This window comes from Columba livia, chromosome 1, assembly GCF_036013475.1.
Source record: "Columba livia isolate bColLiv1 breed racing homer chromosome 1, bColLiv1.pat.W.v2, whole genome shotgun sequence".
Lineage (NCBI taxonomy): Eukaryota > Metazoa > Chordata > Aves > Columbiformes > Columbidae > Columba > Columba livia.
Genome location: NC_088602.1, coordinates 118,964,876 through 118,991,274, shown reverse-complemented (window position 1 = coordinate 118,991,274; position 26,399 = coordinate 118,964,876). Strand labels below are relative to the sequence as shown.

General features: G+C 39.1%; 2 protein-coding genes across 6 annotated transcripts in view; one reads left to right on the top strand and one right to left on the bottom strand.

Moving 5' to 3' along the window:
• Positions 1 to 26,399, bottom strand: part of CYFIP1 (cytoplasmic FMR1 interacting protein 1) — an 80,945-nt gene that overhangs the window by 20,148 nt on the left and 34,398 nt on the right. For 3 of the 5 annotated variants that reach the window (XM_065075029.1, XM_065075045.1, XM_021287655.2), the window contains exons 15-23: positions 24,864 to 25,011; positions 22,816 to 22,969; positions 21,447 to 21,603; positions 20,785 to 20,881; positions 20,354 to 20,430; positions 20,151 to 20,259; positions 19,453 to 19,572; positions 16,663 to 16,862; positions 8,678 to 8,765 (exon numbers count right to left, since the gene is read on the bottom strand). In XM_065075029.1, coding sequence (XP_064931101.1) covers positions 8,678 to 8,765; positions 16,663 to 16,862; positions 19,453 to 19,572; positions 20,151 to 20,259; positions 20,354 to 20,430; positions 20,785 to 20,881; positions 21,447 to 21,603; positions 22,816 to 22,969; positions 24,864 to 25,011 — 1,150 coding nt within the window. Of the gene's footprint in view, positions 1 to 8,677; positions 8,766 to 16,662; positions 16,863 to 19,452; positions 19,573 to 20,150; positions 20,260 to 20,353; positions 20,431 to 20,784; positions 20,882 to 21,446; positions 21,604 to 22,815; positions 22,970 to 23,293; positions 23,442 to 24,863; positions 25,012 to 26,399 lie in introns of those variants that run through there. The other 2 variants (XM_065075051.1, XM_065075058.1) reach the window with 2 other exon arrangements.
• On the top strand, positions 420 to 5,498 carry LOC106145683 (fibronectin type III domain-containing protein 9). Its single transcript, XM_021287656.2, has 2 exons — positions 420 to 895; positions 2,178 to 5,498. The coding sequence occupies exon 2, from the start codon at positions 2,330 to 2,332 to the stop codon at positions 2,999 to 3,001; it is 672 nt and encodes a 223-aa protein (XP_021143331.1). The 5' UTR covers positions 420 to 895; positions 2,178 to 2,329; the 3' UTR covers positions 3,002 to 5,498.

Genomic DNA, 26,399 nt, shown 5'->3' with positions numbered 1-26,399 from the left:
CTTCAGTAGATTAACGCAGTTTACTGCTGTGAGGTTAAGGGGAGGGAACTCCTCGTCACAGAGCTGAAATTTAGAAAGCAAGCCCTGAAAACATGATTTCAGTATTAAAAACCCCACCAGTACATAACAATAGGATGACAGTCAATCTAAAAATACATCTTTCTTTAATGTAACCCTCTTGGGGAAGTACCTAAAATGGTCCACCTGTAAACGCTGGATTAGCGGAGCTTTATAAACTGTGACAAGGGATTTAGAAAACACCATCACACGCCACCACCGCTTCCCCCCATGATGCACAAAAGCATAAAAATTCCTTCGGGAAGAAGCCACTAACAAAGTTGGAGGGGGAGGAAGGGAAGGAAAGAGAGAGAGCGAGCTCTGGAGCTCTGCTGGCTCCCTCCCCTACTCTAAATTAAGTTTAAAAAGGAGAGAGAGAGAGAGTTACTCGTTGCTGATGTCATTAAAGTGCTAACATTAATCACTCACAGCATCACTGGTACAGACACAAGAGCATATAACAGGGATGTTCAGGCAGTACGCTGTCCAAGGGGAGGCAAGCAGGAGAGGGAAGAAAAAGACATTATTTTTTCCCCTGTATGCTCTTTGAAAAGCAAGGCGACAGCACCTCTAGACAAGATGTGCTCTTGCGTGAATTTAAGTGGAAGAGACAAAGAAACCATGCCACCAGCAGCATCAGGGAAAAGAACTGAAAGCACCAAGCAATGAAAATTCAGTCCAGGGAATCTGAGGGGAAGAACAAGCAAACTGGCAAGCAGAGATCAGGCAGGAAACAACTCGTGTGAAAAGGATACAGAAAACTTAGTTGCTTATATCATTTTCGCAGCAGCATCACCATATGAAAATTCTGTTCTGAAATTTCCGTCAGGAAGGGACGGTAAGTACTGACTTTATAATTTATAAAACATCTAATGGGTTTTCCAACATTTACATGTCAGTAATTATGTGTCTTCTAATAACTGATGTTTTATAACAATAGAAATGTATTATCATTATTTAATTAAAATCTAAACATTCGACTTACAAAATGCTGTGAGGATGAAACTATTGTTTCTAGACTGTGTTAGGAAGTGCTCTATAAAAAATAAATTATAATTTTCAGTAATTTGGATCTACCAGCTAAAGAGAGGACAACTAACCAAGTAAAAGCTCTGATTTTACCAATGCATCCAATTTTAATATCTACAGAAGTTGGACAGATGCCAAAATGCCTCTGTCTAGTAAGCTTATTTGATAGCTAACTCACTTCCTTTATATTGTTGCTGTATCAACAAGGACTCACTTATCACACGATAAGAAGGGCAGCATCTACCCAGATTAGTCATATTTAAGGTTTAACATTGCAGTGAAAATAAACATACATATTTTTCTTCCCACTTCCCAATAAGTATAATCCAAAAGCCTCCAGCAACAATTTTCATACATAAACAATCTCAGAATTTTTAATATTCATGCAATGTAACTATCAAAATCCCACTAAAATAGTACAGATTTTGCAAGCCTTCCTATCTAGTATAATATACAATTAAAATATTACAGAATAATTTCAGAAAATGTTATGAGTGAATCTTTCTTCACGAGGTGAAGTAACCTTTCTTCATGAGGTGAATTTTCAATAGTCAGTTGTTATTTACCCAGAAGACTTAGCATCTTAAGCTTGACCACTAAAAAAAAATACTAAGTTTTTATCATGAAGTAATAAACAATAAAACAGAGCATTACTGTCATGGGCGTTTATATTCATTAATCGGAAATTTTCAAAGTGGGAAAAAGCTTTCACACGAGTGCCACTAGAAACTGCCTTTAACACTGGTAAATGGTGACAAAACTAAAAGAGAAGCAGGTTAAACTGCTGAGGTAGTCTTTTTTCCAAAAGTTACCCTCACAACAGTAAAACCGTAAAAAACAACCAGATGAACAAAACATACACTATCTGTTATTAAGGTTTGTTTTGTTATAGAATAACAATTTCAATTTTATTCAGTCTATAAAGGCAGAAACCAACTTTTTTTGTTGAAAACCGAGAAGCATACTCTTAGCCTGTCACTTGGGGGAAAAAAGTACACAATTTAAAATACTCCAAAGTTTATGAACTGTAGTACCAGCAGTACCAACCATAAGAGCATAGTTTCCTAACAAACTCCTTTCCTAAATTACAGAGCACTACTGATTAAGATCCGCACAACACCTACAGTGCTGCAACTTCTCAGTTACATCCCTGGGAAACGAACATCTCCACCTTCCACAGCGAGATCAGCATCGAGAGGAACAAACAAACAAGCACACACAAACCTACCTAAGCAACATCTCGATGGGAATAATCGTCCAAAACATCACAGGAAACACGGCACTGGTGATTTGGCCAAAAATGGCCAGTTGTGCCGACAGCTTTTACAGCGTCATGTACCACCCTAACTGGAACAGCATGCTGGCGAGTTACTCGAGAAAAAGCTTCCAGAAGGAGGAGAGGGTGCCGGCCAGCCGCTCCTCCTTCCTTGTTGAAAACCTGACTCCTCTGACAACATACATCGTGTGTGTGACCTGCCAGTCCGCCAACCCCTCCACAGACCAGTGTCGAGTTTTTAACACGCTGGAACGAGACCCGGCATCTGCGAGCAACACCAAGAAAGAGCTGGCGCTGGGCATCTGGCTCACCAGCAGCATCCTGCTCCTCATCATCGCCGCCATCCTCCTCTACGGCTGCCTGCAGCTCCTGTGCCGCCGGAGACGAGAGCGTTTGCAAGGGCAAAATGGGACCTCAGAAGAAGACCACGGGACGGCGTGGACCAAAAGCACGGTGCACATCTCGGAGGAGCTCGGCACGCAGAGCCAGCTGACGCAGGACAGCGAGGAAAAGCATCCAGGTGGCATTCAGCTGGCCACAATCATAGAGAATCCCTCAGCATGCAAGAAGCCCGTCATGCTGACTTCCAAAAGGCGGGAACAAGTGCTAACGACAGGACAGTGCTCTGCTGTAAACTAGAAACCTTTTGTCAGGGAGGAGATTTTTACTGTGTATGACATCCTCCGGTTTCACACCCTTTTCCAAAAGCCCACACCCAGCCAGAGGCACTCGAAGGCAAAGGTTCTGATTCCCAATAAACTAGTAATTTGGCCACACACTGTTATTTAAAAATTATGCATGTAGCAAACAATCTGTTTATATTTTGAAGTGACTTTTTGTGTTGCTTTTTTTAAATCTAAAACAGCAAAGAAATACAAAAATTAATCAAAAGTGGTGAAGATACTTTTTTTTTTGCTAGCCTAAGTTAAAACTCAGTAGAAGTTTTCAGATGGCAACCCAGACTGCTACGCTACAGGCAACTGGAACATACACCCCGAGTGCAGTAGTTTGCCACGGTGAGTGTCACCCCCACAATCCCACTGCTTCTCAAACTACACGCTACAAGTTACTACACTTGCACTACGCGCTCTGCCGACAACGGTTTTCCTCATAGCTCCTGTGTGAACAAGGCCAGTCTCAGCGCATAAGCTAAACTCACCGGGACTTTAACAGTATAGTTTCACCTATCTTCGAAACTTCCCTTCAGTCTGAAAACAAGATTGTGACTCATTCTGCGCTCTCCCACACCCACCACAAGGTACCTTCTGCTCCATAGGCAAGTGACTCCCTGTAGAGGAAAGAGAGGTCAGAGAAGCAGCTCCCGGCCTTCCTTCTCTCTTCCAGTTTCAATGGCAAAACTCATTCACCCAGTACAAATTTCTATCCAACCGCAGAGTGAATTTTGTGTGATGAATGGGGAAGGAATTAAAAATATGGCAAAACATATTCTATTTTTGTAACAATCAAATCTGCCATTTCAACTCACTTTGCCTTGGGCTTCATGGCAAAGTGCAAAGAAAGGGCCTTTGGACAGAAATCTGTTCACTCTCACAACACGATGCATCTTGTCTAGCTTATGTGTATCAGTCATCCTGTTTTAAATCCCTTAAGTGCATTTGTGTTCCATAAAAACATAATAAATTTAGTATTGCTGTATAATACTGTATTTCTAAAAAACAAAGATATGCTGTGACTGCAGGCATTTTAAACTGCTGTTGTTACGAACGTGAGCATAAAGTCAGCTCTTGTTGCCACGGGTGGTTGTACCTGCAAGGGCTGGAGAACCGTGGGTTTGGCAGCTGCCACCCCTTTCCACCGCACCCGGGAAGCCAAGGAGTCTACAATTTTGGCAAGAGAGCACCCGCTGAATATTCTACAGCAGGCAGTGGGTCTTTTCAGCTACTGTATTTTGACAACATTTCCCAGAACGTGTGAAAGACATCAACTCTTGCACTGCAAGGAAGACACGAGCCGGCACAAGTTTGATGTGTCGTCTTGACTTTTTTCTACTAGGACAGGTATGACACACAGAAACACATGCTGAAAGGAGGCGAGCATTCCATTTTTAGAAAACACTTCAAAAGGCATCTTTATTGTGTTATGTTAGCAATAGCGTGCTCTCCACCCCTTAGACATTAATAGCATTTCCTCCAACTGACACGTTTTTCTTCGTCTTACACACCAGTCTTAGATAAACTGTGAAGACGACAACAGTTCACTGCTGTTGAAAAACTCTCTTCAGACCATGAAACCGACACTACGGGTTTATTGCCAAAAAGGGGTGGGCTGGGTGGCAGGGATATAAAAAATGCTTTAAAATGATCTTGTAATCAAATTAATGGTAACACTTCTCTGACTAGAATTTCATAGAAAAGAGAAGATTATTTTAAAGGGATGGAGCCAAGAGACATACATTCTCATCTCTGACAGCATCTTAGGCCCTTGAAAACCCGTTTATTTCTCTGGATCTCTGTTTCTTTATGTGTGTTTTAAGGCAGTCCATTACATATATTTACATGCATTTATATGTTGTGCACACATGTATATACGATACTGAGAACAAGGACCAATTTGGTCTTAAAGAAGTGTTGAAGTTTTAAAATTCACCTACTGAATTTTGTTATTTATGCATAAACACACATATACAAAAAGACACACACACACACACACATATATATATCAGATTGAGAAGGCAAGGAGCTACGATGGTAGTGTCCCTAGGAATGGGATTTACTTCATTTAAATATAAATCCATTCCACCCAAGGAGTCTACTGTGCATTCCTCAGATAAATATTTATATCACCCGCCGAGCAATGGACCATCTCGCACCTGCCGCAGATGAGTAACACGTAAGGATTTTCTGCCATTTGACTTCTCCACTAGCTTTGAAGAACTCGTGACATCACTTGTCCGTAGAGCTACACTTCTCTATGTCTCTTGGTCAGAAAGTTTTACTACATATTCATTCAGGTTCATTCTGGCTATTCTGTGTTTTGGTTGTTCACTGCCCAGTTTTAAGAGTGAACTTGTAAGGGGCAAACATTTTAAGTGATTACTAAACTGATAATAAGATGCAACATCACGCAAACTGATGTTAATTTGCACACCAGCAGTAAATAAAAACCTTTATATTCACATTGAAGAGTGTTTTCCAAAGCGGTCTTTTTTCACAAAACAAATGAGTTAGCATCTAAAAAATGCAGAAGGTATACAAACATGAAAATCTTTCAAAAATGATGTATAAGCCAGAAAGGAAGCTCTTAAATTCTGGTCTACACAACCTCCATAAAACCAGGCACTTCATTAATGTGCACAGTTAGTTTCAGATCCACAGAAGAGACTCTTATACATACATTATTAAGCATTTTATGCATCCATCCCATGTTGTCAAATTTCAGTCTTCTAACATTCATTTAATTAATCCCACACACACTTCACCTGAGTAAAGGGCTTTCAATGACCATGCTCAAAGAGCTTTTAAAATACTCCAGCTCACTTAAGAGGATGATGAGCTTTTGCAGGTTGTCTCCTTCCCACCTGACAGCATTTCTCCCATGTCAGCCAGGAGAAGTAAATTATATATGTGGGTTTTTGTTTTGCTAATTGGATGAAAGTCTTGCTCGGAAAATTTTAGATGCAACAGAGAATGTGGATGCAATTGTCTATGCTGAGCATCAATATAGCCCAAGTGCTTTGATCCGTTTAGAAATATCTAAGAATATGTGAATCCTTTGAGACCAGAACTAAAAATTGATCTAATTACTCTTAAGCAAGCACATTGCTGGTGCAAAGCTTCTGCACAGAAAATGTTTCGCCATTACCGTCCAATACATCTATGAGTATACACATGCACAAGGAACCACAATGCTCTTGTCTTGACCTAAATAAACACCATGGATTGCCAAAAGGAAAAAAAAAAAAAGCACACCACCCAAAAAAAAAACCCAAGAAACCCAAATCCAACCAATAACAAAAAAGTCCAATAAGTAAAATAAAAAGTTGTTTTCTTTGGCTATATGATGAATACGAACTGATCACCTGAATACCTTGAGTAGCTCAAGAACTCAAAAAAGACAATAAAATAAAAAATACATAGCTACTCCATATCCCACTATTATCCAGTCAGGAAGCAATATGACAACATAATGTTAAAGAACCCAAACAAGGATGTGCTCTGTGACAAGCCTGTCTATATAGTACAAAATAATATCACGCAGTTATATCGCGTGCTAGAATGTGCACCCTCTATCACGTAAGAATTACTGTTACTTGCTGTACATAGTAGAAATGTCGTCCTAACACTTCATTCTGATATCCTCAATTCCAAAATACATTAGATTTAAGAATAAAAGTATACTTTTGTAAAAATTTAAAACTACAGAGAGTGAGGAATATCTGCTAAGATAGGCATATCTGGTCATGAAACTTGCTCTAGAAGTGCATCTAAGAACCCTCTCGATTGCTCCTGCTCATATAGAAAAAGAATCCAATTTCTGAAAATGGATAGCTATCAGAGTAAAGATTACTAAACTCGTTTTAATAACATAACCTGACTGATTAAAAAAAGGGTTCCCCAGTTAATCCTCTGTCATTCATCCCACTCTATCATCACTTAGATTAATTAAGTTAGCAATCTCTACTAAATTCAGTGGGCTTCTTGCTCTTTACACTGCATCTGGTGAATTCCTAAAATAGTAACTAACACAATATCTCTAATCTAAGAAAATCCCACTTTCCTATAATTTACTGTTCCAGTTAGAGAACAATTATATAAAACACTATTCATGGTACCAGAGGATCAGTCGTTACATTCCATGTTAAAGGCATGTGAATCCTTTTCCACCTCCTTCACATGTTAAAAGTATTAAAGTTTCACAAATTAGGACTGAAATTTGTAAATTCTGAGCTCTCTCTTCAGCTCTCAAAAACTAGCTTGCTGGGCAAATCACAGAGTTTGCACTGTATAACTAGGATATAATGTGCAGAAAATAACAGTAAGACAAGGACTAATTATGCTCATGTTCAAGAAGGAGCTACATAATGAAAGTAGCTAGACATGAAAATGACACAGTGCACTTCTGTAAATTACAAGGATAATTTGAGTACATAATTTTAAAACTTTATTTTAGTCAACATCCTCTAATTTATCCTTACATTTTTATGGATATTTTCCATACTTTCATTTTTCCTCCCTGATACTCAAGAAAATGCAAAATTAAGAGTGTCATCTTGTTAAATATTCTCAAACAATTTGCTCAACATACCACTGCTGGTTTTTACTGCTGTTGGAAGTAGATGGATATTTCTGACTGGATATTAAAAATGCAGACAGATGTTAGTTTGCTATACCTTTAACTTTGTTAAGACTCAGGTAATAATTCCGAAGCATTAGAAAATAAATGTGCAGTGATCAGGCAGAACAAATCTATCCCTCCAACTTACAATACTGCACACAGAAACATATCACTGGTCCTGTGATTGCAGCCCACCTTTCCTCACTCAGGTAGCTCCATGAAAGCCCACGACTATTCTTGTGCCAAGTATTCTCTCAACTTGTTACCCATAGAAGCTCCTTTCCAACCTCAGTATTGGGCATTGCCTTAAGGCACAGAGTACATGGCTGCACATCACGTACACTTCTGCTGAAAACGTGCATAAACCTTCTAAACACTCCTAATCTACAAAGCAAGAAAGACGATGCTAAAACAGGAGATGAGATGGCCAGAAGGCCAAGTTCATCATGACGATTCTGAGGTCCTCAGGTTGAAAAGACCAAAGAAACGCTACTGTTTTGTGGGGGTTTCTTTCGTTGGTTGGTTGGTTGGATTATTTTTTAAAACAATTAAAGCAGTGTGGTGTTTGATAGTTTAGGATGGCCAGAATCTATATTCCTTTCAAGACAGATAACATCCAAAGCAGTTTTTCCTTTTCTCCTGCCATCACAGTCTTCATCCCTGTAACAAGGGAGCAGCTGCACCCAAGATGGGCTCTTGTTCTCACTTCACCAGATGACTAATTAATTTTTCTTTGAGTCTGCTCTGCCACTATAAGCAACTGTGCAATGCAAGGTGGTTGAGAGAAGGACTTATTTTTAGCTGTCAGATAATACTAACCATCAGACTAATCACTTGCACTTTGGCTGAAACATATGGTGAGCTTCACAGCAAAGTCTGAAAAAAGTGTATGTTGAATTTAAAATATAAAATGTATTTGAGTACCATTTTTAATAACTTTCATATTGTATGATTTCTATGATTTAAAAAGATACCTTTACATATTAGCAAACCATAAATATACAGTGAATTATATCCAACCTTTGATCCATAGAGATACTGTGGCTGTGCATTAGGCTGCTTATCTCGCTGAAACTCCTGAGAAAATGGTAGCACGGTCCGAACAAATCTATAAAAACAAAATCAAGAATTCATTAATTATATTTGGGTTAGTAAGTGTGCGCCTACTGCCCCTTACCCACTATAATACTGTTTCGTCTGTGTATAAAATCAAAGCCAGACGTGTAGGCTTTTAGCCCAAGCTGAGACTGGGGAAGCATGAAGACTGTGCTGCCCAAAAGCCTGGACACAAATCATGATGTACTTCACCACCTACTGAGACCCTGTTCTCCCAGTGGTCTGCAGTCTCCCAAAATATTCCTCACCTCTACTCCAGCCCAGCAAAGAGAAGCAGCTAACCAAGTCGCAATAGCCTTTCACAGAGAGTAAGGAAGTTCCTCATGTTTCCAAAATTAAGTCCTTGAGAACAAACTATAGCTTCAAAGAACAACATGACATTTCTGTTAATGTTTTGGAGCTTTATTCTCCCCAAAAACAAACTCACAGCAGGAGAAATACTTTAGGTTAATACCTTTAAACAAAAGTCAGCAGGAAGGGTATAATCCTTGCAGCAAAATTAACTTCAAAATTTTATCATACTTCAGTGTGTGCATGTACCAATATAAATCACGCTCAGTGAAGAGCTTTATCTCTGTATGTTGTAAGAGGATGACAAGATAACTACAAAGATACTTGTCCTGGTTTTGTTAAAAACAAGTTTCTCTTTTAGTGAATTTGCCTGTCAGCTAAAGCCTTCATGTTAACTGCATTTTCCTGGAGAACCAGATACATGTTTTGGTAAACATAGCAATGGAATGCAAACTTATTGATAAGCATGGATGGACATCTTGCGAGAGGGGCGACGAGAAAGAGGTGACCAAGAAACTGCCCAGCTGTGTATAACATTCCATTCACGTGAATACTTCATATAAAAGTGGGAGATCACGAGGATCTCGTCTCTTTTCCCTATGGCCGACATTAGGAGAGCACCTTGCTAGTCGTCCCTGCGAACTGAGGCCTAGCGACAGACTGAATCCAGCTCCGATTGGCTGTAGAGTCCAATCCAGGACTTCAGGTGCCGGCTCTGCAGTTGCTGAGACTTTCAAGATTGGTTTTGTATATTTTGTATTATTTTCTCTATTCTTATTAGTAGTGTTAATAAAACATTGTTAATTTTTCCAACTCTCTTCTCTCTGTCCTTCTTTCCCTCCCAATCGCCTGTCCTGAGTGAGTCAAGGGGAGAGGGAGGGGCAAAAGGGGGAAGTGGGAGGGAGAGGAAGTCAACAATACATCTGCCAGGGTTTTTGTTGTCACCCCGCAATGTAAACCCTTGACAATACTGCAAAGGACAGGATCAAACAGCCCCCTCCAAACTGTGGGTCTCAGAGTCTGAAGAACAGCGTTTGGGCAGAAGCCTGCAGGCACAAGTCCTCTTGAGAGCAAGCAGCACAGACTCACTCCTCTGGTGTTGCTTGTTAACTGTGCAACGTGCCGTCTGCAGCACTACGGTTTTAGTGCAGAAAGAAGTTATTGAACACCTGCTCCAATTCTGATTCTGCTTAATGTTGCTAAACAAAGCAAAATATTGGTGCGTGTGTTTACAGGTTGGGTGGCTACTTTATTTTTTATCTTGATAAAAAGGATTTCTTGGTAAGTGGTGTAAATTGTATATACACAGGGAATAGGAAAACCAGCTATTTCAGAAGTCTAAATCAAAAGCTTGCATCAGATCAGGCTGTTCTGAGTGGTAGGTGTGTAAAACAAATGCACCTAGAAAAAGTTTTCAGGAAAGAAAGTTTGCAGTACATTACAATATCATAAGATATAATTGTATCTTGATGTGGTTTTGTTTAAAATATGTTTGAATTGAATCAACACACAAAATAAATGACTCACTAGTACTTTTTTCCTAGAAAAAACATAGACATTCCGTATTTGGTACATTCATTTTCCAGCTGAAAACAAAAACAGCCACGCTAATAAAAAAAGGTTTCACCTAAACATGTATAAATTGCACCATGACAGTTACAATTATTTCCACTGTGTTTTATCTCTGAGTACTCTGAATCATTCCTGTGAGAATCTGTAACTTTGGGGCAAGGCTTTCTGTATTTTTTTAACCTGACCAAAAATAGGTATACAGACAGTTTCAGCTACTTGTTCATATGTATTTTAGCCTCGTCTTTCCAAAAGTACTGAAGTCTAGTGAGTGCTTGCATCTAGAGCTTTGGAGGAAGAAAAGATCATTTAAGTGTTCTATTTTTTACTAAAAAAAAAAACCAAAACCTCTACATTTTCTTAATTTGTTTCCCTCTTTCTCTCTCACTTACATAGCAACTAAAAACTTCCTCTTCAGATTATCTGAAACTGTTCTCTGCACAGATACTTCATTAATCAGTTTACCAGAGATGTTGCAAACATTTGATGTAACTCAAAGTAATCTGCAACATATGACAGTCACAGAGATTACTCTATTCCCTTTTCTCTCCAAATCCTACTTCTTGCTAAACCGACATTGATTTCCAAGCCCTAAGAAAATCTCTAAAATGACAGAAATCAAAAGAAACATCATGTCATTTGAGATATGACTGGGTTTCAGCGTGCAGATGTAATTAAAACTAAAATGTAATTAAAACTAAATTAAAACTCTCGCAAGGAGAAAAGGAGAACAGTGCTTCAGAATATAAATGTGGGTTCACCCCATGACTTGGGAAGGTGTAACTCTTATTCTTTCTCTTTTCAAAATGGTATTATGAATATATTTGAACTATAGTGGTGCTAGTGCCTTGGAGCAAAGCAGACACAGTTTTTTTGGATTGAGAAGAAATCACAGTCTCAGAAATCAAACACCAGAGAAATACTTCTGAGACACAGTCTCTAAGTTTCATTAGTTCTGTACAAAGACAAGAAACTTTTGCGTGTTCCTCAGTGTTCCTCTACATTCCTGGGGCTTTCTCCACCTCTAATGTTTTAGGATAGTAGCAAAATAACCTCAAAGGTTTCTTAAAGACTTGAAGTGAGCACCCATTTTATACTTTCTTGAGAGACATTGGGGAAAGATGCTGAGAAAGGAAGAAAGAGGTTGAAAAAAAGAAGCAGGAGTAAGAGATACCATCGTTTGGTATCTTACGGCAGGGCTGTGGCTAAGTGTTGAGGATACAAGAGGGAAAAGAGTGCATCGTTTTAGGAGGTATATAACTAATCTAAATATATCATTCAGATATACGTTAGAGATTTCTTCCCTCAAAACCAAAGGCTACATAGAAACCTTCATAGTTCAGCATCATATGCTATTCTTCACACTTTTTCAATGTGTGTGTTTTCTTTTTGACATCCTACTGGTTGGCTTCCTCCTGCTCCTCCTCCAAGAAACAGAAATGTCTCTTTGAAGGACTGAGGCTCTTTGAATATCAATGCTACAACTAAGCAAATTTTTACTTTTCCTCAGATACTGCTGGACACAGGTTTTGGCGTACTCCAAGATAATAAGTTATTTTGATTTTTAATCAGTGTTGATGATCTCACAGCAATTTATCCACTTTAATCAACATGGGTTGTAAGCAAAGTAGATGAAGCAGATGAAAAGCCTGCTGGCTTACCAAAGCTTTGCAGAGATGATTGGTAAAGGACAACATGAGCCCCAAAGTATTTTAGGGATCAAGTCATTTTATACTGGTGTTTCTGTGATACTTATCACAAAGGAGTTCATAATGAGCACTTTACAAACTAACCTAAATGATCCCATGATTCTAATTATCATAATCCATTTAAGAAAATAAGGAGAAATCTGAAAGAGACCACTTTGGTCAGTCAGCTTGCTGCCTTGCTACTGCAGGCACCAGATCAGACAGACAATCTCATTCACAAACTTTCTGATCTTCATCTCAGAAGTAATCAGAAGTAATCTTATCTCTCTGCCTCCTCCTATGCAGATAGTGTCCCTCCTCCCTGTCTAATTGGTATGAACACTTTTAACTTCCAGCCTTCTCAAATTAGCTTGTCCTGTCTACCAGTTCCAAGGGTAGCCCCACACCTCTCTTAGTGAATGCTACATCTAACTCACCCTTCTTGAACACGACTGTCAAATAGAACAGGAGGCTACAGACTGAAGTGTGAGGAAACAGCAGACAAAACAGAGCATGAAAAAGTAACAGATAGATTTAGATTAGACATAAGGAAGAAATTCTTCACCATGAGGGCGGTGAGGCACTGGGACAGCCTGCCCAGATAAGTTGTGGATGCCCCATCCCTGGAAATGTTCAAGGCCAGGCTGGATGGGGCTTTGAGCAACCTGGTCTAGTGGAAGATGTCCCTGCCCATGACAGGGGGGTTGGGACTATTAACAGATGATCTTTAAGGTTCCTTCCAAACCAAACCATTTTAAGATTCTGTGATCCATTTCACTAATAATTATATTGCCTTTCCTTTTGGCAGAAAGACTTAATTTTTTACTCTTTTTTTTTTTTTTTTTTTTTTTTTTTTTAAGTGGGGGAAGATAAGGTGCTTGTTGTGAAATTTGATGGCGTATTTGATGACAGGCACCCCCCTACTTCACATCAGCCTATGTAGCTGCACCATTTGGCTCTTTGTAGCTGAAAATGGGTATTTTTAACTGCCTGTCAGATCTGCTTGTCAGATTTGCTCCAGCAGTGTCTGAAAGGTCGGAAAATTTTTCTGAACAGTCACTATCACAGAGTATATGCAAGATGTGAAGAAACAGCTGTTCTCTTGTGAGAACAAGTCTCAAAAGCGGGATGAGAGAGACAGAGCTTGCAAAAGGAAGGGGGAGGCAGGCAGGAAGACCAAAAAACAAAAAGCTGGTATTTTTGTTCATTCTGTGACAAATCTGTATCCTCAGAAGAAACATGTCATCCTGCATTTGGAAGAGTGCTATACACATGAATTTTAGAGGAGAATACAGATTTGGATAATGTGTTGAGGGAGATGGTGCTACAAGTGTGACTACTGTCCCCAGAAGCTTGTATCATTTCTGTCAAGAAAGCACAAAACATTCTCAACCCAAATAAACACTGAAGCTATCTCACACTTGCTCCTCTGTTAGCCCCGAACACCAAACATACTATCATGGAAGGAAAATACCCGCTTAGAATTAGTAAAGAAAAGAAGGCAGAAAAAGGAACACTACAGATAGTGGAAAAGGAACAAAGAGCAAAAATCTGGAAGGTGTCATTGTGTCATTTGAACCCTCTGCACAGCCCTGGTCCTCATAACTCCACAAAGATACAGAGGAATAAAAAAGTACAGATGCAGGTGCAAGCATGAAAAATATTCCTGGTGGGGAAAGACCTTTGGCTTGGAAAAACATGCAACTGAGGGCAAACATGAGAGAGGACTCTTAAAAAAAAAAAATCTCAAGCAGCACAGAAAAGACCACAAGAGGGAAATGGCTGTTCACGGTCACCTCTGCTATAAGAACTGGCAGGCAACAGCTTGAGAGCAAACTGAAAGAGATACAGCACACAGTTTCACTGCAGACTCCTCACTACAGCACATCATGGATGCCCAAAGCTCACATAGCTTTAAAAAAAACAGACTGGACAGAGCAATTGGGGAAAAAAGCACCTATAAAGGGCCAGAAATGCACTAACATCCCACCATTTTTGGTTTACAGAAACACCTGATTGTTGCTAAAGGCCAGCATGTTTCCTGAGAGAAAAATCACCACAAGCTTCCCTTGGTTTCACACTCGGCCTGGGCCGGCATCAGGACGCTGGACTACAGAGGGCTTTGACCTCACCTGCAGTTCATATGCTCACGCCATTTTCCAAAAGTCAGTTCTTTCTTTCCTGACTGACAACAGGTGGATTAAAACCACCCTTGGATTTCACTGCTGATCCCCATCTGCAGAGGTCCCCTCACCCACCTCTTCACTCCTTCTCTTCAAACTGCTACGCGCAAGTGCGGACACAGCTATGCAGCTGGGCCAGCACTAATGAGACTATATTTCAGAAAATCATCAACTGCAATCATGAAATTGCTAAATCTTTTAATAGCAGACTCATTGTTTAATCTCAGTACATTATCAGATATTTAAAAAAAAATCCTAAAATAATTAAACATGCAATGTGTCTCAATACTTCATGGCCTTAGCATTTGAACCAAACCTGTAGGATTTCTACACATTTGAACTCTTGTACAGATATGTGAAATGATCATGTTCAAGCACTCTTGGAAAAACAGCTTCAAAAGGAACTAGATACAAGTCAATCTGACCAAGGGCCTATACACCTAGGCTGTTTTCAAATTAATAAAAGGCAAACCACAGGTATTACACACAACTCCTGGGAGCTCCACCTCCAGCCCCTCACCACTCAGCAACCTCTCTGCCTTTCATCTTGCTTATTTCTCTTTCTTCCATTCTTTCATTGTTAGGTATCTTCCCTTGTTTACACACAGCTTTCATGCAAGGCATTACCTATCAAGAGTCAAGAATTACCCTAGCAGCTCTCACAGAGCTCCTCACTGTGTACTCCTGTATTTTCACACAATCTGTATAACTGAATGCAGAGAGAGCTCATCAATTTAAAGTTCATGCTAACAGCGAGGCAGCAAGAGACATAATGAACATGCTTAAAAAACATAAAAGGGTTAGAAACTCCCCAGCAAAATATCAATTGGCACCATACAGCATGTGCAACATATACATTAGTTCTCTCCTCACTGCTGGTTTTGACCGAAACCAAAGCAATTCTGTGATGAAATTGGATACATGGTACACATACTGTGTAAGATCTGGTTCCCTTTATTATCTCTTAAATTAATTATCCTGAATCAATTACGCTACAAGTTTGAGGATCAGCCTAACTCAATTCGTGCGTTCTGTTTTCAAACAGAAAAGTAACCGTTTTACAGGATCGTGCCAGTGTCCTTTGGTGTTCCACGCTCGATTCCCAAGAGCTGTGGTCTGTGGTATAGCAGTCCTTATAGCCAAGATTTACACAGACTGAATTGTTATAGGAGCTACTGAATGTCTTTCATTAAAGCTGACAGGTGAAGGATCAGCATTTCACCACGAATTTATTTTGATATTATGTTTCTATGAGTCTTAATACATCACACTGAATATTCCAGTATTGACCTCCAAATACATCAACTGCACAGTAGCTTCCTTGGAAACACATTCAGCACTCCTGGGCAAACAGACTAATCTAACATAAGTTTCTTGGCTAAAACTTAATCACAAAAAAAGATTCTTTTTTTTTTTTAAAGACAGAATCTTGGCTCTAAAATGCAACATAACCATCATGGAACATGTCAGACAGGGAAAGCTCTCCAAAGAGACAGTGAAAGATGAGAACAGGTTTCCTCCTCTTCCTACAGCTCAATATTCAATATCACTTTACTGTCACTTCACAGTGCTTTAATCAAAATGTGAGTAAAGTCTAAAAGCAACACAAATCCTAAAAACAGAACACAAATAGGAAGCCCAGAAACGCAGTCCCAAGCACTGCGCCTTCTTCTCATTCAAACTTTAGGTCTTTCCTATTTCCTTTACTCAGTCTTCTAAAAGGCTGCAGCTGCAGTTGCAGTGAACACTGAACACTTCCCTTCTCCAGTTAACAATCCTTCACATTAATGCAGAATTGGGAATATAATTTTATTTCCATCATCTCACAGTTGAGGATCTTGTTACCAAAATATCCTCCTGATACGCACTTTGCTGTATTTTTGGACATACTTTATTTTTCAGCATATCATAGTTAAGTCATTAAATTGTCAGAACTTGGATGTGGTGGTTACATTTGACTTCTATTGCGTACAAATAACAGGCTTTCATACATCTGACAGTACTCAGTAAAATGACTCATGCCGCTTCGTTTCAAGTAAAGTATTAGAAGTAAAAAACACACTAAATGAATGGAGATGGACTTGTCAGCATTTGCTAAGAAAGAAGTCACAGGAAGGTGGTTGAAAAATTGCTGCAAACAAAAGGCTGCCAAGCTGACCTGTTCGTGGATCCATTGTAGCAGTAGTTAGGAAGAAAATCATAATTGAGTTCCCAAAAGACGTGAAGAGTGATTCTTCCATAAGGGGCTGACACGTTGTGATTGGCTTCTCTGAACATGGCATCAAAGCTGTCCAAGGTCATATATCTACTCAGAAGCTTGTGAGTCATTTTGTTTATCTCTATCAAGCCATCCAGTTCCTACAAAAAACAAGAGGAGAGAAAGTAAGCAGCATATTTAATAAAGTGGAGAAACTAAAAGTACATAAAAAAACTTGACCAAATAGAATTACAAATTAACAACTGACTACCCCCCAGTCTCCAACTTTAATGGTAAGAGCTGAAAAGAATCAGTGCTCTTGGGATCATTTTGTAATTATCTCCCACTAAAACCTTAAGGGCATTCATTAAAATTGGTCCACACTGCAGAGGGGTCTCAAAAACACATCTGTGCCAACTCTTCTTCCAGTGACCAAAAGCTAAAACTCCAACATTTAAATGGAGTCAGACATAGGCCAAGAAGCATCTTCTGCATTTCCCACTTTAAAAACTATCACAGTCATTTCTGCTCAGTAGGGCAACTGGTCAACTAACTTTTGTAGTAGTACTGGTAGGGATAGCACCAAATTTACCATAAATCCTCATGGTTTACTCCAGTGAAGAATGTACTAAGTTGCAATGAAAGACCAGGCCAGACATTTACAAATGTTGTGATGGTGTTCACAAAATCACTAGCTGCCTATATGAGTACTGCTTTTCATAATGTTTCTCCTCTTGACAAGAAAATCCCAGTATGGTTTCTGGTATTTTCATAACATAACATTAAACCTAACATAACATCTGAGGTCAGCCGCTGAAAACACCAAGCAAAAAGAACACCATCTCTTGCTCAAAAAAAAACCCAGGCACTGCTTTTGAAGACTGTTGTGCAAAGACCTAGTGAAGGCATGTCCAGTGGCTTTGTCTGGCATCAAACCACTGGTCATCTTCCCATACAGTGCTGTCAGATTTAATTATTCCATGTGTCAAAGGATTTTCAAACCTGTGACTAACAGTTACTTTGAGGAAAAAGAACCACTATATAATTACAGTATTGAGTCCAATCTGAGGGAAAAAATTGGCTCAATCTTTTGGCTACCTTCATTTAATTTATTTAGCTTGAAAAACAGCAGAAATTACTGGTTATTTAAGCTGTTAGTTTCTCACTGAAGAAACCAAGCAGTTTTCAGCAGAAATTTTGCATAAAACAAAAAAAAGGAGGGGAAAAAAAAAAAAAAAGAGTATGGTGGATGGACAACACCTTGGCCCTGCCACTTTCTAACTCAAGAAAGAGTGAGAACCTGTGACCTAAGAAACACATCATCAATGGTTTCTGTTCAACGAGACACTATGAAAATCCTGCACGTAACAAAGAAAAACTACATTTCAATAATTCAAAGGTTATAACACCAAGTGCTGGAAAGTCAAGAGGCTCTATGGCCTCAGAATTTTATTTATCTTCAGTAAAGAATGAAAATAAATAAAGGCAGTTAACTGCATGACAAAATCTCACTGGTAAAAAAATCTACTACAGAAACACCAGTGGCAAACTTCCTTGCATAACTTTTAATTCTTTTTTTATCCCAGCAGAACTGAATGTGTCTGATACATTTCTTGCTGACTGCATATTTACTTGTCAAATTCATGCCGTCTGGAAATAAAATTTGGTTTTTGGCACTTTAATCAGCAAGCTAACTCAAAAAGACACCTCAATATTGCACAGATGCTCTTCTTCCACAGGCACAAGTCAGATCTTGTTCCTCCACATAAAGATTGTTTTTGCCACCCTACAACACCAAGCTGCCTGGGTAAATAAACTCATTTTGATTCTATCAGGCACAAGGCTGTTTTATTTTGGTCTACAATTTGTCTATAAGCACAGAGAGAAGTGGGCATTAACAGAAATTTTCATCACAAGAATGCTCATTTTCCTTGTTTCCTCATGGCTGCTAGTATCTGCCTTCTCTATGGGTGATGCTTACACCTTACTCCCAAGACCTTTGGTTGCAGCAGATTCATTTTTTTCTGGGCAAGGAAAGAACAAGATCCTCAGTCTCAAGAGGATTGGGACTTGTACAGTCCCATGTAGGGCAACACACTCTCAGAGTTCTGCCTCAGGTCAGGCCAAAGCACTGTTTGAACAGAGCTGTAGGTTAAGACATGAGGAGAAAAAAATCATAGCACATCAGAATTAATAAAGTCCACAATATACTACAATGGCAACAGAGGATTTGTCAGTATAATTTATGATGTAGCTGCAGATGACTAAAAGAATGCCTTCTGCAGGACTTAGCTGCTTCTCAGGTAAAAGATTTTGTCAATCTAGACTTTGTAAACTAGATGCATTTCAACCATAGCATCATATGATTTCACACTTACAGAAAAATGAAAACAAGACATAAGAGGGAGAAGTTTTTTTATTCTTCTAATAAGACTGCTTAAATTATTTCCTGTTTAGGTATATTTAATTGAGGTTTAGGATAAAACAAGTCTGCCTTTTAGTCATTCAGCCTCTTCTTCCAGGAGTGACTGTACAACTATTTGCTGAGAAAATACCTGAGAAAACTTTTTTGCTTCTGCCCTTAACGAACAAATACAGATTTATAATGGGGAAAAAAAGGCTAGATGTCTCTCACTCCCAATGCAAATAAAATACATTTAAATAAATAAATAAATAAAACCAAAATGAGACTAGCATCTAGACGTCAACTGCAGTGTTAATGCTCTGGCAAAACTGAAACACAACACTCACCACAATGGAAGTCAAATCCTCACTTTCAAATCGGCCAATTGCCAGTTCCATTGACCTGTACATGGCTGCTGAAATTCGCTGAGTGATCAGTCGGTTCAGGTCTATTGACCTACCAAGAAGCTAAAAAAAAATCTGCTATGAAGTTTTGAACTGAAAGTCAAATTACAAGACAAGCTGTACGAGGACTGTGAGACCCCACAGATTAACAGGCTCTCACATGGCAAATTTGCATTCCAGACACACGGAAACAAAGCAGATGAACAAAATTTACAAATTCATGAACAAATGAGGTACTACAATTTACATCTCAGTTCTCACAAAAAGAAGTAAAATCACATGTGGCATTTAGATCCAAGTATTGGTATCAGCATTTTATGCTTCCATGAGATTGTGCCGACAACATCTTGAAAACTGGTGAATGACATTACTGGGAAGACAACACTACCACACGTGACATTCCTGTTTGGCTTGTGTTAGCTCAACTGCAACAGGCATATGCATTAAAATGGGATCTTTTAAGTTGTTTTTTTTTTTCTTAATTTGCCCTTTCATATGACAAAAAGCTGTTCTCAAATGCCAGTTGTGCCACTTAAATGACAGAACATAAAGCACAGAAAGAGTTTTGTATGCCTACATAAATTGACACCACTGCAAAATTGCCAAGCAACTTGAATAGAACAGAATATGAGTTAACTCACCTGAACGTGTCTTTGTTTGAGCAGCGTCTCATAGCGGTTGGACTGCAGCAGCTGAATGGTCGCCCCTTGGTTCTTGCATTCTGAACGCAATCGTTTATCCAGAAGCAGGCTATTAAGAAAGGAAGAAAATGCTTAAAGTATATTAGACAAGCAAAGTAGAGCAGAAGAGCATGAATAAAAGTGCTCACTACTGGAATAGCTACCTGCCGGCCATTGCCTTGTAGTATGCAAATATTTGGTCTGCCAGCTTGTAGACAAATTGGTCAAAACATAGGTTTACCTTGGAGGGAAAAAAAAAATAAATAAAGTAGATTTAAAGAGACTTGAGATTTAAAGAGAGGAGCTTATCCAAGACCTCTCACTGATTATCAAACATAATTAAGAAAGCTAACACATCCAAATTCCCAGTACAAGAGAGGATGAGATTCTTCAGCATTAATGTAAGGTGTTTTGCAGGGGTCTACAGGTTTCCTCACAACATCTCACCCAAACAGTTACCCATTCTTTGGTCTTTCTTCTCAGTCTGTTTATTATTTCCAACTGTTCTGAATCTCTTATAGGAGGTCTTGGCCTTCAGCATAATTTTCACATTCAAGTATGGACAATTTTTCCCCAGTAGTTAAGGTTACTTTACCTCTGCCTCAATCTCATCATAGAGGAACTGCTTCTTAAATTTAGTAAGTGCATAGTGAGCACTGTCATTATAAAGGTCCAAAGAATACAGAACATACCTGAATGAAAAAAAAATAAAAGAGTTATATGTCTATAGAAATTACGAGTCTTTAGGATGGTTCAGTCAGGATGCTGCATATCAGTCAATACTGTAACATGCATGTGGTTCATGCAAACAGGATCTTTTTTTTTTTGTTTGAGCTTATATAAAAAGAATCACACTTTCTCCTCTAGAAGTCTTTTGTTAGTTGAAGAATTTGTATAGGTAAGTTTGCAGCCTGAAACTTCCTTTCTAGATGTAGTTTTCCATCAAAATGGAAGCATGCTTTAACCACTGTACATTGTATTTGACATCTCTGAGGAGTAAGGAGAACTCACTCAAGGAACAGCATATATGGCTGGTGCAATGATACTTATATGAAGGGTTTCTTATTTCAATTATTCACTTCAAAAAGAAAATTTTGAGAATCTGGAAGTCAGCAAATGTAAGAGGAAAATTGTATGAAGTTTTAGAATACCTTTTTTGTGACTGCTTGTTAAAACAAATTAAAGCAGTAACATTACAATCTGGAGTGACAATCATTAAGAATAATCATTCAACTGAAGAGCACAAATAGATCTTACTCCATCATTGATGCCTCTTTGGTCTCCAAAATATGGTCCGTCAGAATCCAAGGCATGGACATCTCAATGGGAAACTGGATTCTTCTGCCCATGGTCAGTTCTAAGAAGAATTCCCTGAACCACAGCTGGGACAGATCACAGCATTGCTGCAGGGTTTCTTTCAGAACAAATAAGGAAGAATTACACTTCTTATAGAAATGCATTATGAAAAGTACAAGTGTGATTCTGATGATGCAATGTGAAACAAACAAACAAACAACAAAAAGCAGATGTTGAGTCATTAGAGCTTTACATAGGCCAAATAGGTTAAACAAATGACTTTTTCATAGAGTTCTGAACTCCACGTTGGCCCCCAAAGTGGTGCCTTATTACACAAAACAGCGTGGAAGTGGACCAGGCTACCAGTTAAACAGAAAAACTATGTACACCAGTAAAGGGGTATTTCTAGTTTAATTTCTCAGTTGGGGGCTGAGAAAGCCATACATGGAACTTGGGAAGCACCAGGAACAGACAAAACTGCACCAGATCCACCAGCACCACCTCTCTTTCTGGAGGACTGAATCACTCCACATTTCCTGTTGATTAGATGGGCAGGCAATGACAGACAGACACATGAAGGAGGGATTAAAACAAAAGGTTTCTAAGGCTGCTGTCAAGCGTGCAGAGGTGTGCTTCCCAGCTCTCCAGAAAACACTGGGCACAAGCCTTCTGTTGTAGAAGTCTTGGGAACCAAAACAAGAATGGACTTTTTACATTAAAATCTTCTGAAGTGCTGTTCCCCAGCATCACTATGACTGACATCAACCCTTCTCTGAGGGTAGAGGAGTCCGGAAGCAAAACAAAAACGAAAAACAACACAGCATGGTGATGACAAAGACTAGATACATTCAATGTCAGTAGGTGAATTCTTTAGGACAGCATGTTTCCGATTACAATTAACTGAATAGTAAGAGTAGTGAAATGACATCAAATTTAACACAACAGAGAATTTGTTTCCTCTGTACTTAAAACAAACAAAAAAAAACAACCAAAGAAACCCAAAACACAAAAACTACTTCCTTTTTTTTTTTTTTTAATTTCAGTGTGTTTAGGCTCATCTATCCCTTGTTTATATAAATATGTACATTAAAAAATAGAAAAAGGAGGTAAAATATGAAATTTGACGCATTATAAACAAATGTATAACAAGTCAAAATAAAAATCCCACCACAATACTGAATATCACGTCTCAGAGAAAGTTTGGACAGGCCAAGGCTTTTGATAAATGAACCAAAGGTTAAGTTGGCTTAGGCAATCGGAAACATTTTCCAGGTCGTGTTAGAGGTGTTAGGACATGCTAAGCTGGACACTGATCATCTACATATCTTACCACTGAAATTTATCAAATGAGTGTAGAAGAAAGACTCGCGGTGGAATTTTTCTATGTCCAATATGGTGGGCCCCTCAAGGCTACTTCTCAAGGTTTTCTTGGAACCACTTTTGTCAGCAATGAGGGACTCTAACATAGTTCTCACCATGTAAAGCTGTATCATTAAAGGAAACAATTGTGGTGGAAAGAGGGGGGGGAAAAAAGGAAAATACACACGGTACATTAGTTGAGCAACACTCGAGAATTACTATCAGTAATTGACTGCTCCCATTCAAATTGAAAACGGGCACTGTGTGGGTAAAAAAAGCCTTTTGGGCAAGAGGAACAGATGCCACGCTACCCTGCACACCAGCACAAATGCCTGCCCAAGCCAAGGGGACCTCCACTGACACTCAGCAGCAGACCATTTGCAGTGCAACAGTTCACATCACCACAAAAGTAAATTAAAAAAAAAAAAAGTAAGAAGGAAATGTCTTACCACCAAAGTTTAAAAGAGGCGGATAGGTGTAGGACTGCCTCAGAAACTTGTGTGTCACATGCAATAGCTTTTCCAGTCCCAGGGACTTGAGCTGCTTCAACAGCTCGGCAGAGTTCAAGGACTCTGTCATAGTGCGAACCATGTAGAGCTAAAAACCAACAGACAGGGGCAGGCAGGGGAGAGAGAATCAGTTAATAAAAACACACGGGTAAATAAGGAAGGGGAAACAGAAGCAGAGAAAATGTGTTAGTTTGTTAAAAAACAAAAAAAGCAGCACAGTAAGCATGCGGAGGAGGGCACACAGAAAGGTTTCTTCCTACAGAATGATCACTGCGGCCTGGTGCTCCCTCAAGTGAAGGGAAAAGCTCCTGATCGTTTCAGAGGCTGCTCAGAGAGCCATAAGCTTCACAGTGATTTCAAAAAGATTTCCAAGTATTACCAATTCATACACAGCCATTTCAGAACTGCATGAATCTGAGAAAAACCTATCTAAAATTGGCATATTTGACCTCCCTTCCTCCTGTCAGCCGAGACAGACAAGTGCGACAGCCCAAGAGCAGAAAAAAGGCAGAAAGAACCATGTCCTCTAAACAGCTTGTTGCAGCCGGTGAAACAAAGCCATTAAACATCCCGAGCACAGGAGAAGCACATCGGTGGTGACATTAAATTTTCTTGCCCCCAAAAATTAGAAATCAAAACATTTTTTTCCAATTCCCAACCCAAAATCTTCATTAAACCCATTTTAGCACAATTTAAGCAACTTTTTATTACCCAAGATTATTATCCACACACGCTCTCTTCCCCACAGATTTTAGGTATTAAAATATAGCATTTACAAACCACAGTTGCCCTCATTTTTTTATCTAAAGTGCTCATTACCTCATTTTCTCAGATGAACTATGAGTAACAGACCATACACTCTCCAAACAAATTCATAAATTAAATAAAAAAAGATAATTACATGGAGTTAACAAGAAGGAGCATCTAGGTATGGGATTTCAATGACTGCCACAGAAAACACACTTTAAGTACCTCTTGTTTTAGCAGCAGCAGCTTAAAAAGATATTAGGGAGCAGTTTTATCATCCATTACTGAAGAGTAGGAGGCACCTTGTCATGAGTCAAATACTCTCCTATATTTTATAGGCAATCATTTATATTTTAAACATATTTTAAAACTATGCAGACATCTATTGAATAATTTGATTTAAAAAGAAAAACACCAGCCACCCCAGAGATGCGAGTCAGACAAGAAATAATTCAAACAGCTCACAAATATAATTTAAAAAACATTAGGAGCTCAATGAGAAAATATTTCTTCGCAGTAAGTCAAATTATAGAGATGGAACACTTGGAAAAATTATGCATTGGAGTAGAAAGTGACAGCAACCAAGACACGGGATTTTCATTAAGTATGATTTTGTAAATATAAATCTAATCAGAGTAGATTTTTAGCATTTAAACCAAAACCAAACAAACCAACCTGCAACTTTTAAATAGTTCAGGCCAGAGAGAAAACATTTCATGCAATAATTGTTGACAGATATCACAACCACCAGACAGGAAAATACCTGAGTGCTGGAGGGTCCCACTGCACGCCTTGGGACTTTGATGTCAAAACCACTTTTGGGGTCCTTCTCCCCCCTTAGAGCTGGGTCATTGAACGGCTCATGACCCGCTTCCCAGTCACAGACCGTCTTTCTGATGGCCTGCAAAACACTGAACACAATTCATGCTACGTCAGACCAGCACACATCCAAGTGCACTGATGAGAACGTTTTACTTTCTTTCAAGCACTCTTCCACAAGCACAGAAACTTTGCAAGAGCATTCGGGGGTTCAGAGAAACCGCAAACTTCAAGAATGCGACATCCACGAAAAAATTGCTTCGTGCTGTTTATCAAAAAGGACAGTCCAGAGCCCTCCTCTGCCAGAAGAAAGCTGACCTCTGAAACTAGTTCACCAGTGACAGAAGTCACTTCTGAAACATTCACCTCTTGAGATCCTGAGCAAGCACATCAAGCCATTTTGTTCTCCTAAACCACAAAACCCAGTTTATTCAATCAAACCAAAGAAGATTGTTAACCAAACTAAAGAGCCCAAACTAATTTGGGCTTGAAATGAAAAGAAACAGTAGAATTCATGTTTGCAGCAGAACTTCAGAACTCAGCTGGAATTTCTATAAGCAGCCTCATACTTCTAACTCCAAATACTGATCTGGATTTCAGATTCTTGTCAGAAACACAACCTGCTATATCCTGTGGCGTGCTGAATGAACAAGCAAATGTGTCCTCCCAGATTCAAGCATGTACAAAAGTAATAGTTCCCTATTTCATAAAATTCCCTGGGACAAAAAGACTCTCCCTGTAAACTTGGTACTCTGGAGTAATTTGTTTCTTTTTAGCTTATGATGATATTTTTGTGGCAATCAGAGCATTTAGCAATAGCCTAATTAGCCAGACTTCCACCTCTAAGAACTTCGCAATGAAATGTGGGAGTAAACAGATGGTAAACGAGTCAAGATTAAATGCAAACAACGAGGGACAAAAAAATAAGGTCAGAAAATGCCACCAACCAGTGTGAGCAGACAGAGCACTTGGAAGAGAAGTGTAACGCTAATAAGCCAAAGGCAGCAGAAGCTGAGAAAGAAGGCAGGATGACGATAAGAAGGCAAGGATTATAAGAGGGCAAAGACAAGGCTACGGAGCGGGATGTAAACATGAGACACAAGGAAAAGAAACACTGGAATCATAAGAAAGGTGGACTGTAACACCTCTCTTCAAAATAAAAATGCCAGTCTTGCTTTCAATATGACAGTACTTATATTCCCTTAAAATAAAAATAAGCTACAGGCAATGCGACTTCATGCCATAATTCTAAGTGGCTCAAGACAGTCTGGACTCTTACTGTAGCCATGCTGGCAGCTGTTCATTTTTTACTTCAGACTTCTTCAACTTCCAATACATATTTAAGCAAGCTAACTTTGAGTACCAGACAGACTAGTAGGGGAGTACAGACTTGAAGAGGCAAAATTTAACAGCTCTGCAATTCTGGACCAAATTTAGTAAGTTTCTGGGGAAAGAATAAAGAAGAAGATAAAAACAAGAC